General features: G+C 38.7%; 1 protein-coding gene across 1 annotated transcript in view; it reads left to right on the top strand.

The window, feature by feature from the left end:
• LOC141679443 (uncharacterized) overlaps positions 1-6,841 on the top strand; it is a 173,235-nt gene extending 166,394 nt beyond the window's left edge. The window contains exon 4 of the mRNA XM_074485946.1: positions 6,793-6,841. Coding sequence (XP_074342047.1) covers positions 6,793-6,841 — 49 coding nt within the window. The remainder of the gene's footprint in view (positions 1-6,792) is intronic.
• Positions 6,842-17,468: the final 10,627 nt, after the last annotated feature.

The following is a 17,468-nucleotide window of genomic DNA, read 5'->3' as shown; positions in this document are numbered from 1 at the left end:
GATTTGTTAGCACTTCAATTTGGTGAGCTTGAAAATAAGGACGTAGCTTTCTTGAAGCCATCACCAAGGCTAAAGCGAATTTCTCAATGGCTGAATAATTCAACTCAGCACCATGCAAAATTTTGCTGACATAGTATACGGGTTTCTGGACTTTCAGTTCCTCCTTAACCAACACCGCGCTCAAGGCGCTTTCTGAAACAGCCAAGTACAAGAATAAAACTTCACCCAGAACTGGCTTGGCCAACAACGGGGCCTGGCCCATATACTTCTTTAACTCTTCAAATGCCTTCTGATTTTCCTCACTCCATACAAAGTCTTTAATGTTCTTTAATGACTTGAAGAATGACAAGCACTTGTCTCCTGACTTGGAGATGAATCGTCCTAGCGCAGCAACCCTTCCTGTGAGTTTCTGAACATCCTTGACAGTTTTTGGGGGTTCCATGTCCAGGATTGCCTTTATTTTATCGGGGTTAGCCTCAATTCCCCTCTTTGAGACCATCAATCCCAAGAATTTTCCAGATCCTACTCCGAAAGCACACTTCGTGGGATTCAACATCATCTTGTGGTACCTCAGGACCTCAAAAGCTTCCCTCAAATGGGTTATATGATCAGTCTTTACTAGACTCTTGACTAGCATGTCATCAACATAGACTTCCATAGTCTTCCCAATAAGATCCTTAAAAACTTTATTCACCAACCTTTGATAGGTGGCTCCTGCATTCTTGAGACCAAACGCCATAACAAGATAACAATAAACACCAAAGTCAGTGATAAATGATACCTTTGGAATGTCATCCTTATGCATTTTGATTTGGTTGTATCCGCTAAATCCATCCATGAAACTCAGCATCTCATGTCCAGCGGTGGCATCAATCAAAGTATCAATTCTAGGCAGCGGAAAACAGTCTTTGGGACATGCATCATTCAGATCGGTGAAGTCTATACACATCCTCCACTTTCCATTAGCCTTCTTCACCATTACAGGGTTTGCTAACCACTCCGGAAATTGAATCTCCTCAATGAAACCAGCCTCTAAGAGCTTTTCCACTTCCTGCTTTATAGCCTCTTGTCTTTCCGGGGCAAAATTTCTTTTCTTTTGTTTCACTGTCTTCCGGCTTGGATCCACGTTTAACTTGTGGGTAATTAACCCCGGGTCTATGCCTGGCATATCAGCTGCTGACCATGCAAACACATCACTATTTTCTTGCAAAAATTTCACTAACTTCCCTCTAAGGGGCTCCTCTAATGTAGCTCCAATGAAAGTCATCCTCTCAGGATTCTTGGGATCTAAAGGAACCGAAACCAATTCTTCTGCTGGCCTTCCTCTATTCTCATCATTTTCTCGAACATCCATATCTTCAATAGGAAGAACCTGCCCCCCGACTTCATCTGCCCTCAAAGAGGCCACATAACAGCTTCTAGCCATCTTTTGATCTCCCCTCTCTTCTCCAATCCCGTTTCGGGTGGGGAACTTCATGACTGAATGGTAGGAGGAGGGGACTGCCTTGAAGGCATGTATCCCTGTTCTCCCCATGATAGCATTATAAGTTGAACTAGCCTTTACCACCACAAAATCCAGCATCTGCGTTGCTTGCCTTGGCTCCGTACCTATGGTGGTTGGTAATTTAATTATCCCTTCCACAGGACATTCTACTCCAGCAAATCCATATATCGGCATGTCGGTTGGTGTCAACTGGGAGTCGTTATACCCCATCCTTAGAAAGGTGTCGTGGAGCAAGATATCCATAGAAGCACCATTATCCACAAGGACCCTCTTAACCGGGCTATTTCCTATTATCGGCGTTATGACCAGCGGGTCGTCATGGGGAAACTTCACACCCTCTAGGTCGGAATCATCAAAAGCCAATGTTACTTCTGTCCTGGCCCTCTTCGGGGCTTCTCCAACAATATGCATAACCTCTCTAGTATATGCCTTTCTGGAATTTTTGGACAATCCAGCAGCAGTTGGACCTCCAAAGATCGTGTTTATCACAGGCCCTCGAGGTCTCGGCCCTCCATAAATGGTGTTTATAACTGGTCCTCTAGGTTGGGGATTCCGCCCCTGATCATCTTGGTCCCTCCTACGATCTTCAAAGTTCTTCCTTCCATTATTGTTTCTGTCTCCTCCATCTCCAGTATACTTGTTCAGCCTTCCTTTTCGAATCAAAAACTCAATTTCATCTTTCAACTGCCTACACTCATCGGTGTCATGGCCAACATCTTTGTGAAACCTGCAATACTTGCCCTTATCTAGCTTGGCGGGATCAGCCTTCAAGGGCTTAGGCCAGCGAATATCTCTGTCTTTCTCAATCTCCATCAAAATCTGACTTCTGGGGGCATTCAGCTTAGCGTATTCAGTGAACTTTTGCCCAGGTCCTCCCTTCTTGGGGGTTGAATCAGGGTTTTGTTCAGTTCTAGGATACTTATCCTTAGCGATATACTCCAAATCAGTTTTTCGTTTCTTGCCTCCAGTGGGCTCATTACTTACTACGGTCTTCCTCATACTCTCTTCAACCTTGATATACTTCCCTGCCCTCTCTTGGAGCTGCAACATGCTCTCAGGGGGTCGTTTGGCCAAAGACATCTTGAAAAACTCATCCCTAGTTCCTTGTTGCAGTGCTATCATGGCTACCTTATCATCAAGGTCTGGGACTTTTAAAGCCTCCTTTGTAAAACGATTTAGGTAATCTCTTAAGGATTCTTTAGCTCCCTGCACAAGACTCATAAGAGATGCTGAACTTTTCTCATGGACTCTTCCACTGATGAATTGCTTAATAAAAGCCTGACTTAATTCTCTGAATGATCCAATAGAATTTGGGGGTAGGCGACTGTACCATCTTTGAGCCATACCCGACAGGGTTTGAGGGAAGGCCCGACATTTTATAGCATCATTCACGGGTTGCAGCAGCAGTGCATTAGAGAATGTCCTAACATGATTAGCGGGGTCTCCCGTGCCATCATAGGCTTTGATAGTGGGCATCTTAAATTTTCTTGAGATATGGGCATTCATTATCTCTTCTGTGAAGGGTGGAGTTGGATCATCAGGATCTCCAAGGGGAAGGAGATTGCTTGGATCAGTTCTTGGGACAGCAGCCCTTCTTCTTACCGGACCATCCAGGTCTATGATAGGAGGAGGATTTCTCCCCCTAGGAGGTATGTGGGGTCTGGTGGCTTGGTGAGCCTCCAAATCACGCCTCAGCCTTTGGATTTCAGCCTCATGAGCCCTGATCTTTTCCTGCACTTCTTGGGGATTCGCCCCTGGGGTGCTTTGGGGGCGTTGCCTTCCATCGGCCATTGGCTCTTTCCCAGGACGCCTCCTTCTCGGGGCCACTTCATCATCCGAAGATTCGGAGTCTCTCTCAGTGTATGGACCAGAAAATTCCCGATCCTCAGGGATAGGATCCAAACCTCGTATATAGGGGGGCGACCGCCCTCGTGCTTCGCTTCGCCCAGCATATCCACTTCCTCCAACCTCAGGGTGAAGGGGCATCCCATAAGGGGGGTTAGTAGTAACAATAGTTGAGTATTCATACCCGACGGGTCGAGAATTCACAGGTATATGTATTTGTTGAACTTGAGGATTCGTACCTTGAATAGTCGGGGGAGTTGTCCCTTGTGGCTGAGGATGAGTTGCCCCTGTCTGGGCTTCCCCCTGAGTAGATGCATAAGTTGAATGGGGAGGAACCTCCACGGTTGATGAAATCGCCTGGGTTGTCCCTGATGGTGTTCCCTCCTCCAGAGTGCTGGTTGTTCTCCGTGTTCTCGCCATGGTTGTTGTTGCGTATTTCCCACAGACGGCGCCAAATGTTATGGATTAAAACTACTATATATAATTACTGTATTTAATACTAATGAACGTGAGCTTCGAGGCTCGATTTGACTGCTCTTGTGTTTCGTGACTCAATCTGCCTTAACAAGATGCCTACGTACCTTGCTGATTGCCAAGGATCAAGTCAAAAACGTAGTTCTGATTTGTGGGGTGAGGCCCCTTATATAGATGCGAGAGTCCTTGAATTGGACTTGGTATAGGAGGCTTGGTGGATAAGCCTCTGAATTAGGATAGACTTAGGAGTCCTAGGAAGTAGGAAGTTGATTCCTTATCCTTTCAGGTCCCCTTGAGGCTAATCTCTAAGGATTTATATCCTCATCGGGACTCTTTTCAACATCTGATTTCTCCCTTATTAATTAATTACGAAATTAATTAATAATCAGGGCTTTTTGGGCCTTTTTTATTCCACCAGGCCTAATCTGATCCGTCAGACTTAACCTTTCTGGTCTGAATATTATACATCTTATTATTATTGGGCCTAGCAGCCCATTAATTATAAAATCAGGACTTATTTATCCCTATCAGGTTTGTTAAGTAAGAACCTTGGTGAAAGGAGAGTATTAGTTTCTGCCGAATATTAGTTTGGTACCCTGAGATTTAGAGTGAGATTTGACCTTGACATTGTTGTGCACTTTGAGGCCCAATCCACCAGAAGATAGCACTAGGAGTATAAAATAGGTTTTAGTGTTTGTTGGAGGTTTGTAAGACGTTTGGTTAGGTGCACGAGTGGAAACATCAAATATGTCCAACAGGGGACAATTTTGTTGCAACTTAGAAATAAGAAGTTTTGACCATGTCATAGGTAGGACCTTATTAGGCCCTGTTGGGCCTTAGTTAGAGGGAATGTCAGAGGAGTTTTTCCAGCCATAGTTCATAGGATTTGAGTTAGAATAATGTGTCACAAGTTAGTTCAAGTCAGGACCTTTTCTGCCCAGATAAACAGGGGAGTAATGGACTTTAAGCTTAGGCCTAGGGAGGCCCAAGCTAGGCCCTTGAGCCACATCAAGTTTGGGAGTTTCCTTATGATCAGAAGAGTCTAGTGTCGAAGTTTTGAAGGAAAATTTGAAGTGTAAGAGTGCCAAACGCACCCAAGAAACCTTAGAGATCATTCTGAAATTTACCATAATAAGCACCTTCACTTACCACATAGTGTTAGAGCACTTATGAGTGAGGCCTAGGTTGACCACCATAGTTGCAAGACAGCATAAAGTCAGTAGAGTGAAAGGCCCAAGTTAGGGTCAATAGGAATTGGATGGTTTAGTAAAGGCACTTCGAGTAGGAAGCCAAAATTTGGAGATTTTGTCTAGTTTAGCGACCAAGTGACTTAAATATGTGGAGCGAGATCATCCAAGCCTAGTGTTGCACTATGGCACGTGTGATATTATTTGGTACTTAAATATGGTATGTGAGCATATGTGGCTATGTGTACTATTATGTTATAAGGTGATTGCGTGTATATAGGCCTAAGTGCCATTGTATTTAATTTCGGTTTGCAAATAGGTTGAGTTGGTGAGAATATATTATAATGAGGTTATTATTATTTGTGTAGGATCTCGAGACGAGGGTAAACTTGCCATAAAGGTCGAGTAAAGCTTTCAGTTGCTCCTACCTGCCAGTCCAGTCCAGCCTTTTTCAAGGCAAGTGATTTAACCTGCTTTTCTTCTTATTTACACTGCAAGTGTGTGATAACTAGTTCCTATATATGATGCGAGTATTCTGATTTACCTTGATATACATGAACCAAGTGGTTTTCAAATCTATCTTCGTATTATATAAAAATACCATGAACCCGCAAGTGTCTATTGCAAGTAATTTTACCTTATTTGAAGATTGTTATGCAAGTAGATCAAAATGTCATATTATGCTAGTATACCAAAGTAATTGTGATGTTGAACCATGTGTAAGTTATACCCAGTAACCTCAGCTTGAAGCCTAAAAGCCAGTCATTCCTTAAAGATTGTTAATGATTGTTTGATAACCCTATCCTTACCCCTAAGCGTGATACCCTGTTATACCTTGAGTTGATGATCACTTTCTTTGTATTTTAATACCTATATCATACCTGGAACCAGTGATGCATATCTTCTTGATATTTTAATACTTATACCTTATTTGAAACAATTGCTTTAAGCCTAGTCTGGCATTACTCTTCCATATTATCCGATAGCCTTACTAAATCTCCTTGTCAAAGTCCTTGTAAATAGAAACCTTTCAATTAACCTGATAGAGTAAAGTCTAGTGGATCATGGCCCTAGTGGATATATTCCCAGTATTTCAAAGTGGATTTATAACCCTTGATAAAGATGTTTACTGTTTAAGAAATTAATTGTCAAATTGGCATCAGTTTTTGAAATGATTAAAAATTTGGATTTTCAGTCCCAAAGGGGGATAAATGTTTTCTTTAAATAGTGGATCTGGACTGAGACGCAAGTCCTTTCCGCACTTAAATTGTAGTCTTAAAAGTTTTCTAGAGATCCCATTAATGTTTTAGAACCCAGCGAGGTTCGGGATTACTTCGCGGCTGATCACCGGCTGTAATCCGTAGCGTCATAAAATGGTTTTTGATTATGAAATTATTTTGGAAATGTTTTGATACAAACAAATGATGCCATCACCCAACAATCCATCTCTTAATTATTAGCTCTACCTTTACATTATATTCTTTTATCTCGTTTTATCGTATAGGACATTTGGCTCACTACTTGTTTTCACACTGATATTATAGCTAGCAGCTATGGTTAGATTCAAGCAAACAACACGTAAGACTTGTGATGCCGATGCGTATGTTCGAGCTCAGGTAGAATAAGAAATATTTTTGTGTGAGGACTCGATATTAAAAATCAGATTGTAATAGTTAATAGTGTTGGGTTGTTCCAAACCCTAAACTATAAGATCTTGGATTCAGTTGTGTTTACTATCTTTTGTTAATTATTGTAATAATTTATATTATATGTATTGTCAAGTTGGGGGCGTGACATAATCGACCTTCGTTTCTTCCCTAACAACAGCTAGCGTGAAAGCTTTCTCCATCTCTTTAAGCCAAGATTGGGCTTCTACAGGGTCTTGAGTTCCACAAAACTCCGGTGGTTTCACAGCTTGGAATGATTTGAAAGTTGTAGGGGTTGGTGGAGGTGGTTGTTGAAGGAGTTGTTATTGTTGAGCAAGGGTAACAGATTGTTGGTGAAGTATTTGCATAAGTTGAGCCAGGTTGGGTGGTGGATCTTCATGATCCCCGGTATTGGTGTTGCAAGCTCTACGAGGAGGCATGATTCTGAATATAGACAAGAAAGGTTTATTCACAGTTCAATATTTGCATGGAAAAGTTATAACAAGGGTAAATATCAAGTAATAAGGTCTCATTCAAGGAATATTTTAGGGAAAGATTTAACATGATCAAGTTCTAAAGGAATCGATAAAATTTAAACAACAATTTTTATCTAAGCAAGTATATAGCATGGTAATGAGATGGCAATATCATAGAGATAATCAAAGTGCAAATTTAACATTAGTTCGAATGAAAAGTGCGAATAGAGTACGAACAGGAAATAAAGTGCAAATAAAGTCTTCCCGAAACAATCCGGGTACAAGGTACAAATGGAAATCAAATTACTAATCAACAATGATACTGGAAACAAGTGGACTATATGATAGTCTAAGAAGATGGTGGTGGGGGAACATGGGCACAGAGATGGCTAATCACTCAGCGGAGTTCGTCGGCAATGGCGGTAAGAGTGATCTGACTTTCTCTCTCACGGTGTGGAATTATCAACGCCAATCGGTCCTCGGCCATCTGGATGATCTCCTAAAGCCTAGCTATCAGTCGGGGTCGGTCTGGCTCATCATTCGAGTTCTCGCGGTACAACTGGCCCTCCCTACGTTGAAGATTCGTGTTCTCGGCCTCTAGTCGATCAACCATCAATACCATCTACTTGTAAAGAGGGAATGGCACAGTAGAAGGGAATCCGGGAGTCGATGAGGATGATGCGTTCCAAATAGTTATATATATACGTGGTTATAAATAAAAGGGTCACAAAACCTATAGATTTTAACGCCCCAAAACCCAAATGATCTAAGTTCATCCTATTCTCTAAATTCCTATCTTATATTCATTTATCCTATGTTGTTCAGTGACTCAAAACATGTGGCTCTGATACCAACCTTTGACACCCACAATATTAACTAGAAGAAATATGCATAATATAGATTAAACAGTAAAGTACTACAAAAGATAGATTATTAAGGCTAAAACCTTATCCATAATTCCCGAATCCACAGGAATGAGTTTGAACAACATCTAACATCTTCATTATTGTAATAACCCCAACTTTTGGAAAAATTTTGAAACCCTTATGAATAGTGTTTTTGCTGAATGAGAAAACTTTTAATGCCACACTAGGTAGGGGTTCTTTTATGGATATTCTGAGATTTTATTGGCACTCTATATGGTATATAAGTGTATGTAAAGATCTTTAGAATCCAATTCCGAACACTTTGATTTTTCCCGGAAATCCACTAGATACGGAAAGAATTGAGTATAAGGTAACATGATAAAAAGGATTTAAATTAAAGGATTATAAGAGAGTATCATAAAAGGAATACAATATATTGAGAAAGGTTAAGGGAACCTAAGTAATAAGATCCCGGGTATGATCCCTCAAACGATAAACGAAAACGAAAGTTAAGCGAACCGTATAACAGATCAGTGGTCATTAGGAAAACAATTAGAAGCTAATCAAAGAGATTAGAAGGGATGATGACATAGCAATGTGACATAAGCATGACATAAGGGGAAGGAGATGTGGTTGATTTAAAACCACACAAAGTCAAGGCTAGAAAGGTAATTAACCAAAAAACAAAACAAAAAGCAACCAACCAAGCCAAAACATTTCATTTTCATCAAAAAACACAAAACCCCCATTTTATTCATGAAGCTCTCGGCCCCTTTTCTTAAAAAATGAAGATCCAAGCTCCACCACTTACTATTTAGCAAGGTATTTATCTAAGCTTCCCCATGGATAGTTACATACTTCCTATAAGTTTAAGCTTCTAATTCCAAGCCAATCTTTTTCTATAAATCATGGAAGAAGATGGTGAATAGTACTTTCTTGAAATTAATTTTTGTGTTCTTGATTTCTTTGAAAGAACAAGCTTGTAGGAGGTTAGATTAAGGCTTCCATGGGCATTTCAAGGATCTTTCATGGATTAAAAGCTCCAAGGAAGGTATAAACTCCAAACCCTAGCTTTGGTTTTGAGTAATTAGGAATGAATACGATTGATATAGTATATGTGAAGCATGAGGCTTGTTTGTTTAAAGTTTGGTTGAGTTTGTAGAGATTAGTTGGTTTTGTGGTATTTTTGGAGTTGTAAATCTTGTTAATTAGTTAATGAACTTAAGTATAGCTTTTAGTTCATGTTTGAGGGTAGTATAAAGTTGATAATATTGAGTTGTTGGGGCAGTTGGAGTGTGTTTTGGATGGATGTTGGTTGTATGATTGATTTGGGGTTGATTGGTGGTTGTTTTGGAATGGTTTAAATTTGGGAAATCGCGTAAACATAGCCGCCATAATGCCCGATTTACCGTAGACTGTTTTTGTTCTTAACATCAGAACCCTTGAACTCACTGCTAGGTTTTGACCATTGCCATGTTTAGATAGTTCATGTTACGAGCTTCGTTTTGATATGTGGTTCGTTTGATTCCGATGAACGGTTTAGGAGAAACGGCCGTTTTAAGTAACGACGTTTCGCGAACGAACCCTTAACCCTCGCCTTACTTTGAAACACATGTTAATGACCTAAAAGGGCTAATTGGAGTATGAAACATTTATGTAAAGTGTATTAGGCAGTTGGTAATACACTCGCGAAAGAATCGCCTTAAAACCGTTAATGGTTAATTTATTAAATATGGTGGAGCCGAGGATACTCGAGCGACTTAAGTAAATCGTTAAGCGCGAAAGCGAAAGTTAGGACTCTAAATGGTTAAAGTCTAGTTTCTTAAGCGACCGGGGTTTAATTCCGACTTATGTTGTTGTTCATAGGTTATCGGACCCCATCTAAGCTTAAGCCTATCCGGGAGCACTCAGGCAAGTTTTCTACCCGCTATACTGTTGTTGTGATGTATACACTTGTATATGCATTATCTTGTGATAGATGCATAATGGTTATTTAGCAAATTCTTGCAATATATTGGAGCATGTTATATGGTATATATGCATGCCAGTTTCATATTCTTGATTATATATCTGTTGGGTCAAATGCTTATAGTTGCATAATACCTATGCTAGAAATAAGCAATATTTGAGTTTACCCTTAGTATAGGGGATCAAATGGTGAACATATTTCTAAAACCGGGAAGCGAGGCTCCCGAGTATAATATATATATATATATATATATATACATATGAATAGTTTTCAAAACTATTAATCGAATAAGGTTTATTCGATAACTTTATATTATTAAATGAATATTACTTGAATATTCATCCGAGGACTTATGACTCCTTTTATTTTATTAATTGAATATCTTGAATATTCATCCGAGGACTTATGACTCCTTTTATTTTATTAATTGAATATTACTTGAATATTCATCTGAGGACTTATGACTCCTTTTATTTTATTAATTGAATATCTTGAATATTCATCCGAGGACTTATGACTCCTTTTATTTTATTAATTGAATATTATTTTGAATATTCATTCGAGGGCTTATGACTCAGTGATATTATTTAATGAATATTATTTGAATATTCATTTGAGGATGTATGACTCCTTTATTTTATTTAATAAATATTATTTATAATATTCATTCGAGGTATTATGACTCCGCTTATTATTTATTAATATTCTTTATTTTATTAAAGAATAATGTTCAATAATCAAACTTACTTTTGATATTCAAATAAAGATATTACTTTTGTATAAGTATATCTTTGATTATTTATTATTCATTTCAAGTATAAGTTTTAAAACTTCTACTTCAATTATTTTTATAAAGATTATTCTTTATGGGAATATTATTTAAATAATAATATTCAGATATTTTCTAATATATTGGGACTGATTTACCTTGTTAAATCAGCATCACTCCAAACATTCTTAAAAATGTTTTGCGAGTCTTCAAAATGATTTTTAAAAGTTAGAGCGGATCCCAAAACTCATTTTTATATTTAAGATCCTCCTTTCGAAGGGGATTTAAATACTCGCTCAAAACCTGAGGGATCCGGCTCTGTGGTGTGTTTTATATTCGCAACAAGGTTGCTATTTTGATAAATGAATTGATTACTTACCCAACACTCGGGAAGTAAAATTCTTGGAACAAGTTAATCCATTAACAGGCATCGCCTGGGAAATATCGATGAGTTTTCCTTTCCAACTAGATACGACTTCTTGGTGGAGCCGTATCAACAAGTTTCTACTTGGGGAAAGTGGGGACGAGCTTTACGTTTCAGAGTCATGGATTTCATCTGAACTAGGAGTGGCGTAAGTGGCCGAGTAGCGCCAGCCCAGCCTTATTATATTGGCCCAAATGGCCTGGAAGTTCCGCTAAGGCGGTCCATTCCTTAGGAGTTCAGTGTTCGGTTGACAAGTAAATCCGACAGGTTCTCCTCTACATGTAGTAAATGGTGGGGTTGTACTACTACGACTGATCATCGTAAGTGGTCTTCCTGGCGCGGAAAACTCCCGTAATGAGTTCATCATCCAATTGGATAATTTCTGCAACACTACCCAGAGCACTTCGATAGAAAGGCTACGGTTGGGCGATTGTTGAGTGTTGGCAGGGTCAAGTTTTCAAAATGATGTTTACATCAAATGAAGTATCTCATAACTTCATTTTATTTTGATGATATTTTAAAGGTTGAATCTATTCAAGTATTATATTGTAGTCTCATCTATGTGATGAACTTTTGAACTAATTATAACTTGAACGATGGTAGTTCAAGTAGTATTTGGAAAAGATATAAGTATATTGGAGTATCTTGTAACTTCATCTTTTAAACTTATATCTAGTAAATGATTATCTTATGCATGACAAAGATTTTCAGAAAAACGTTGAGACAAGGTTAGATATATGAGATCACCTTGTAACGATATTTTTATACAGTTATACACTGGAACTCTGTGTGTATTATGCATGGAAGAGGACTTCCCATATTTTGAAAAGTATATATGTATATATATACTGAATATTTTGTGACTTCATCGCATTAAGATATCAACTTGGTTCATTTCTTTTGACCAAGACTTTCATGAGTACTATGAGAAGGCTCATATATTGTTAATCATTATACATATTATTTTGGTGGGCTTGCTGCTCACCCTTGCTTTCTTCTTTCATCACACAATATCAGATAGACAAGATGAACATGACCAAGCTCCCAATTCGTGAGCGGATAGGAAACGTTCCGCAGTTTCCTATAGGCGTTGATGTCGCTGTAGCTGAGGTAGGAACTACCAATAGGCTAGGCTTTCAACTTTTGATGTATCAGATTATGTATATTTATGAATTGTAATAATGGCAAAGAAATGTAAATTTATTCAGAAACTTGTTTAAGGTGTATTGGCATATAATTGTGGAATAAAACGACTTGTGATTATTTTTGGATATTCATCTCTGAGGCTATAACTTGTGGTGTGTGTGTTTAATGGTGGGGTCACAGTACAGAGTAGTTGATTATTTATTAAGATTGGGTGTTGTTAAGGGAAATGGAACTCGTGACAACCTGGATCCCCGACCCCGGATTTGGGGGTGTTACAGAAGTGGTATCAGAGCGAAGCTTTATAAACCTCAGAGATGATGTGACGTTAAGATAATAAGTTCATTAAGATAATAAGAACTCTTGCCAAGTTCATAGTCGGGCTACCTAACGTAGCACCGACAGTTAAAACCCTTATGGGAACCCTTATAAATATCGTGATAGAAGCGTAGTTCGTTATCGTATATGGTAGCGGGACTCCGAACCCTGAGGTTGAGGAGCAACAACGCGATGATGTTTTATTACTAATTGGAGATCGGATTGTGGATCCGATAGAGCGTCCTAACGCAGGACCGGATGATGTTCATATTGAGGATGTAGCGGTTGAGGATGTTATCCTAGAAGGGATTATTGCTGGGGAGGATCCCGTGGAGGATCCTGACAAGAATGAATAAAGGACCACTGATGAATTGATGACCATGGTTAGGTCGACTACCAGAGGTAGGATTGGCCGGTCACTACCGGAGGTTCGTTCAAGTTTGTAAAGATAGTAGCCCTTTAACGCGGCTTACTCGTAAGACTGAATAGTTTGAATGGACAGAGAAATGCGAGAAAAGCTTTCAAGAACTGAAGCAAAGATTGGTGATGGCCCCTATGTTGGCATTGCCGGATGGAAAAAGGAGATTTTGTGAATTATATTGATGCTTCACATAAGGAATTATGGTGCTCTTATACAACACAACAAGGTACTCGCGTACGCGTCAAGACAATTAAGGGAATATAAAATTCGATATCCCCACCCATGAGCTTGGGCTCGTGGCAATAGTTTTGCCCTAAAGATTGGAGGCACTACTTGTATGGAGAGAAGTGCGAGAATTACCTAAGCCATAAGTGCTGTAGTACATTTTCACGCAGAAAGAGCTCAACATGCGCCAAATGAGGTGGTTAGAGCTAATCAAGGATTACGATTATAAGATTCTTTATCATTCGGGGAAAGCCAATGTGGTGGCTGATACCCTTAGTAAAAAGGAGAGACTCAAGATCAAAATGTCTTTGGGAGAGTTGATAAGAGATTTTGAGGAAATGGAAATAGAAGTGAAGGTAACTGGAGCCGGTACCGAAAAGCTGTTTGAGATTGCAATACAGCCCAAATTATTGGAAAAGATCATATTGTGCCAAGAAAAAGTAATGAATGAAGGCAGAGAGCCAATAAATAGAGAAGAGATTAATACCGAGAAAGATGATAATGCAATAATGAGGTATTCCTAAAGAATTTGGGTTCCAAACGTTTAAGAGCTTAAGGACTGGATCTTAGATGAAATCCATAGCTCGAGGAATAAGATTTAGGGCAAACCCCGAATGTGATAATCAGGGAGATTGCCATTAAGAAAGAAGGAGCCCATAACATAATGAAGTGGAAAACAAGAATTTTAACGTATAAGATAACCCCAAGTATGGGAGAAGGATGAAACATTTCATACTAAGGAAACAGAAAGTCGAGTAAGGAAAGGAGACCCGAGACGGTACTCCTATACGAAAATTCATGGACCTGTCTAAAAAGAACTTAGACTATTATCCCCAACCACCACCTTGAGGAAACAATGCGGTAGGAAATTCTTTCATGACCTTTAAATCGCTAAGCTCTCAGAGTTCCAAGGAACAGGTTGACCCAGTCGAGGCAAGAGCCTGGCTAAAGGAAATATAGGAATCATTTGAAATTCTAAATGATTGATGAATCACAAAAGACTGTTTTTGTCACTTACCCTCCTAATAGAGAGACCACCCGCTGGTGAAAGGCCAAGGAAGGCACGAAGCAAGAGATTATAATAAACTGATTTAAGTTCAGTCAATTGTTTTCGGGAAAGTAATTCCCAAGGTTATGGAGATAGTGTAAAAGCTTTAGAGTTAGAACAAAGGCAGACGAGTATGATGAATTATGAATCTAAGTTGTAAAAGTTATCAAGATTCGTTCTGAGGACACGAATCCAGAATGACGGGATGTTTGAAATCAATGCTTATGTTGTGTTGGTTCATGAAATAATTGTAAGAGAAAGAAAAAAAATAAAAAGAAACTGAAGTGGAAAGGAATATAAAGGCAATAGAGTTTGAGGAAGGATAAGGGAGTTGGGTATGAGGAAACCCTAAAGACTCGTAGCAATAGAAATAGAAAAGTAAGTAATCGTCAGGATGAGGGTGATTCACCATGAGTTAAAGTTGATGATTGAAGGAATAAGAGATACATATATTTTATCCCCTGTAAGTTGGGAGGATTCAAGGAAACCTTGAGATAGTTCGAAGGATAAATAATGAGACGCGGATAGACTGAGGAGACAAGGAAGTAAGAAATTAGGAAAATTGGATGAAGGAATTGACCTTCAAGAATGTGAAGTGTAAGACCGGTGGCTTGATACCTAGAAAGGGAGATGCCATGTATGAAAGATATCCCAACATTGAGATGACTGTTGAGATAAACAACAAAAGTAAATAAGGAATTATTAAGAAGAAGTTCACGTTGAACACGACCAATATCTTCTGGAACATCCATGTTATCATTACCAAATTAGGAAAGAAAAGCGGGTAACCATTGTTATCTTTTGAAGGCCATATGTGTTGACCTCAGTTTGAATAAGGATGCTATTGTGAAATTGGTATAGACTATCTGGGTGGGAATGATTGAATAAGATAATCTATCAAGGATATATGACTTGATTTATCCATGGAAGGATGCAAGTACCTTTTTAAAGGTGGAATTAAGGATATAACTTCGATAACTTGAGATGAATCCTAGGGGAATGCATGAAGGTTGGCATTTCACCCTTAATAGGGACAGTATGAGTTTTGACAAGTATAAATTGGAAAGGATTAAGGTAACAACAACCTTTAAGGATCAGTGGAGAAATTTTTCAGAAGTATATAGACAATGATTCTGGTATTAGTAAATGGTATCTTGATATGCCCTGTGCCTAGGGTGTACCTGATGAAGGATTTAAGGATAACCTTAGAGGTTTTACAAGAAGAAAGGTAATATTCAAAGTTCTCAAGAATAGAAATTTTGATAAAGGAAATGTGACGTAATTATAATGATGCCAAGTGGGGCACGTGTTAAACCACGAGAAAGTATGGATCGAACCAGTAATGGTCGAAATTGTTCAGGGCAATTAGGACTTAAGATAAAAGATGTTCTAAGTATGATTGAGAGTCAGTCGTGACAGTGATTAACCTCTAAAGACTGAGGCAATAACTTATGGAAAAATGGTGATTTTTTTACTCATCAGATTTTAAGGAAAACATCTTCACACAAGCAGTGATTGGAAATGAGGTAGAAAATTTAGTTGAAGGTCATTTAAAAGACATTGATTGTAAGGAAATTTTACTATCAGGAAAGGCCAAAGAGGTGGCCGACACTTTAAATGTAAGAGGATAATTATAGGCGCTCATGCCATAGGAATATAGTGATGATGGTTAAAGTCGTGAAGGTTGTATTATGGTTTGGAAGATTGACATTCCTTCTGATGACTGTGCAATACCCAATCGTAATAGTAGTTTGGTAAAGGTTTAATTCGTGTAATCACTGTGAGCGGGCTTCCTATCTTAGAAGGTCCTATCTTGAGATAAGCCAGGACCAAGTTACGAAAGGACTAAACGAACCTTGAGTTAAGTCTTCTATTTAAGGCATACGATTAAGAATGGTATTCACCTGCTATCGTTGCTTTGACTGAAACTCTTCTGCAATTTTATCTGCTTCATGTCATGTATGTATGTCAGGATCAGGAGTGTTCTTCATGAATCATGAATGGTGATTATGTTAACTCCTTAGAAGAATTTGATACGACAGGTATGGACTCCGTATGATTAGCTATTAAGATTCCAAGGAAAATGAATGACGATAGTAGGTCAGTGGTGGACCATAGTAATGCAGCAACGATTCTTTGAATAATGAGCCGATTACAACCGTGAGAGTTGTAGTGTAATGGATGTTGAGATTGGGTACCCCTAATCGGGTTGTGGTGATGTATAAGTTGTCATTGAATAGACTAGTTAAGTAGATTATCTACCTATTGAATATTTATTCCTTCTTATCAATAGAGAGTCGTATTACTATACGAGGAAGGTTGCGATGCAAGCTAAAATTCTAGTAACAATGATGTCTAGAATGAGATCCCAGATTTGATTTTCGATATCGAGGGAGTTTCAAAGGTGATTGTGTATAAGCTCGAGGAAGAGCATGGGTCCATAGAATGATGGACGGAATAGCAAAAATATTTAGGCATGTGAAATACGATGCTATAATACTTGATGTTGATATAAATACATATATGTTTTGTTCTCCTATGACAAACCTCTATAGTTCAGAGGTAGATTCCAAGCCAGATATTTTATGGCAATAATTTTTTTTTTTACGAATATACAATCCTCTTCAGTTCGTTCTTTTCTCTTCTTTTCATTTCATGTAAGCTGAGAAGAACAACCCTTCCAGAAGGGGAGGTATTGCCGAATGACTATCTACCTGTGTGATAGAAGCCTAGTGGGATACCATCTATTGTTTAATTGCTTGTCAAGTACTAAAGGCTGGCCACCTTCTGTACTAACTATGCGATATAACACGTGTTCATGATCATAGTGATCTCTCAACAAATTCCTTTACTTCTATATGATTGATCAAACTTTGGGAAATAGAAACAGATGAAAAAGGAGTAATAAAGTTGTGGTGGTATTCGGAATGGAAACACATTCGTGATACTAAGGTTGACATGGGTATTAAAAGGTTATAGAACGCTAACAAGCAAAAGTATAACCAGTATAATATTAGGAACGGAAGGTAGTAGAGATTACGAACTGGAAAAGAATGGGTATTGAGAAGCAAAAGCTCAAATGCTAAAAGCTATAATGAGAGTCTGTGCAATAGACTTGAAAGAAATTGGAATGATCACTTAAGGCGGATTTTC

The sequence above is a fragment of the Apium graveolens genome, chromosome 8, assembly GCF_009905375.1.
Source record: "Apium graveolens cultivar Ventura chromosome 8, ASM990537v1, whole genome shotgun sequence".
NCBI classification, from domain to species: domain Eukaryota; kingdom Viridiplantae; phylum Streptophyta; class Magnoliopsida; order Apiales; family Apiaceae; genus Apium; species Apium graveolens.
Note: the sequence above shows the minus strand (reverse complement) of the source record. Positions and strands in the feature narration are given on the sequence as shown.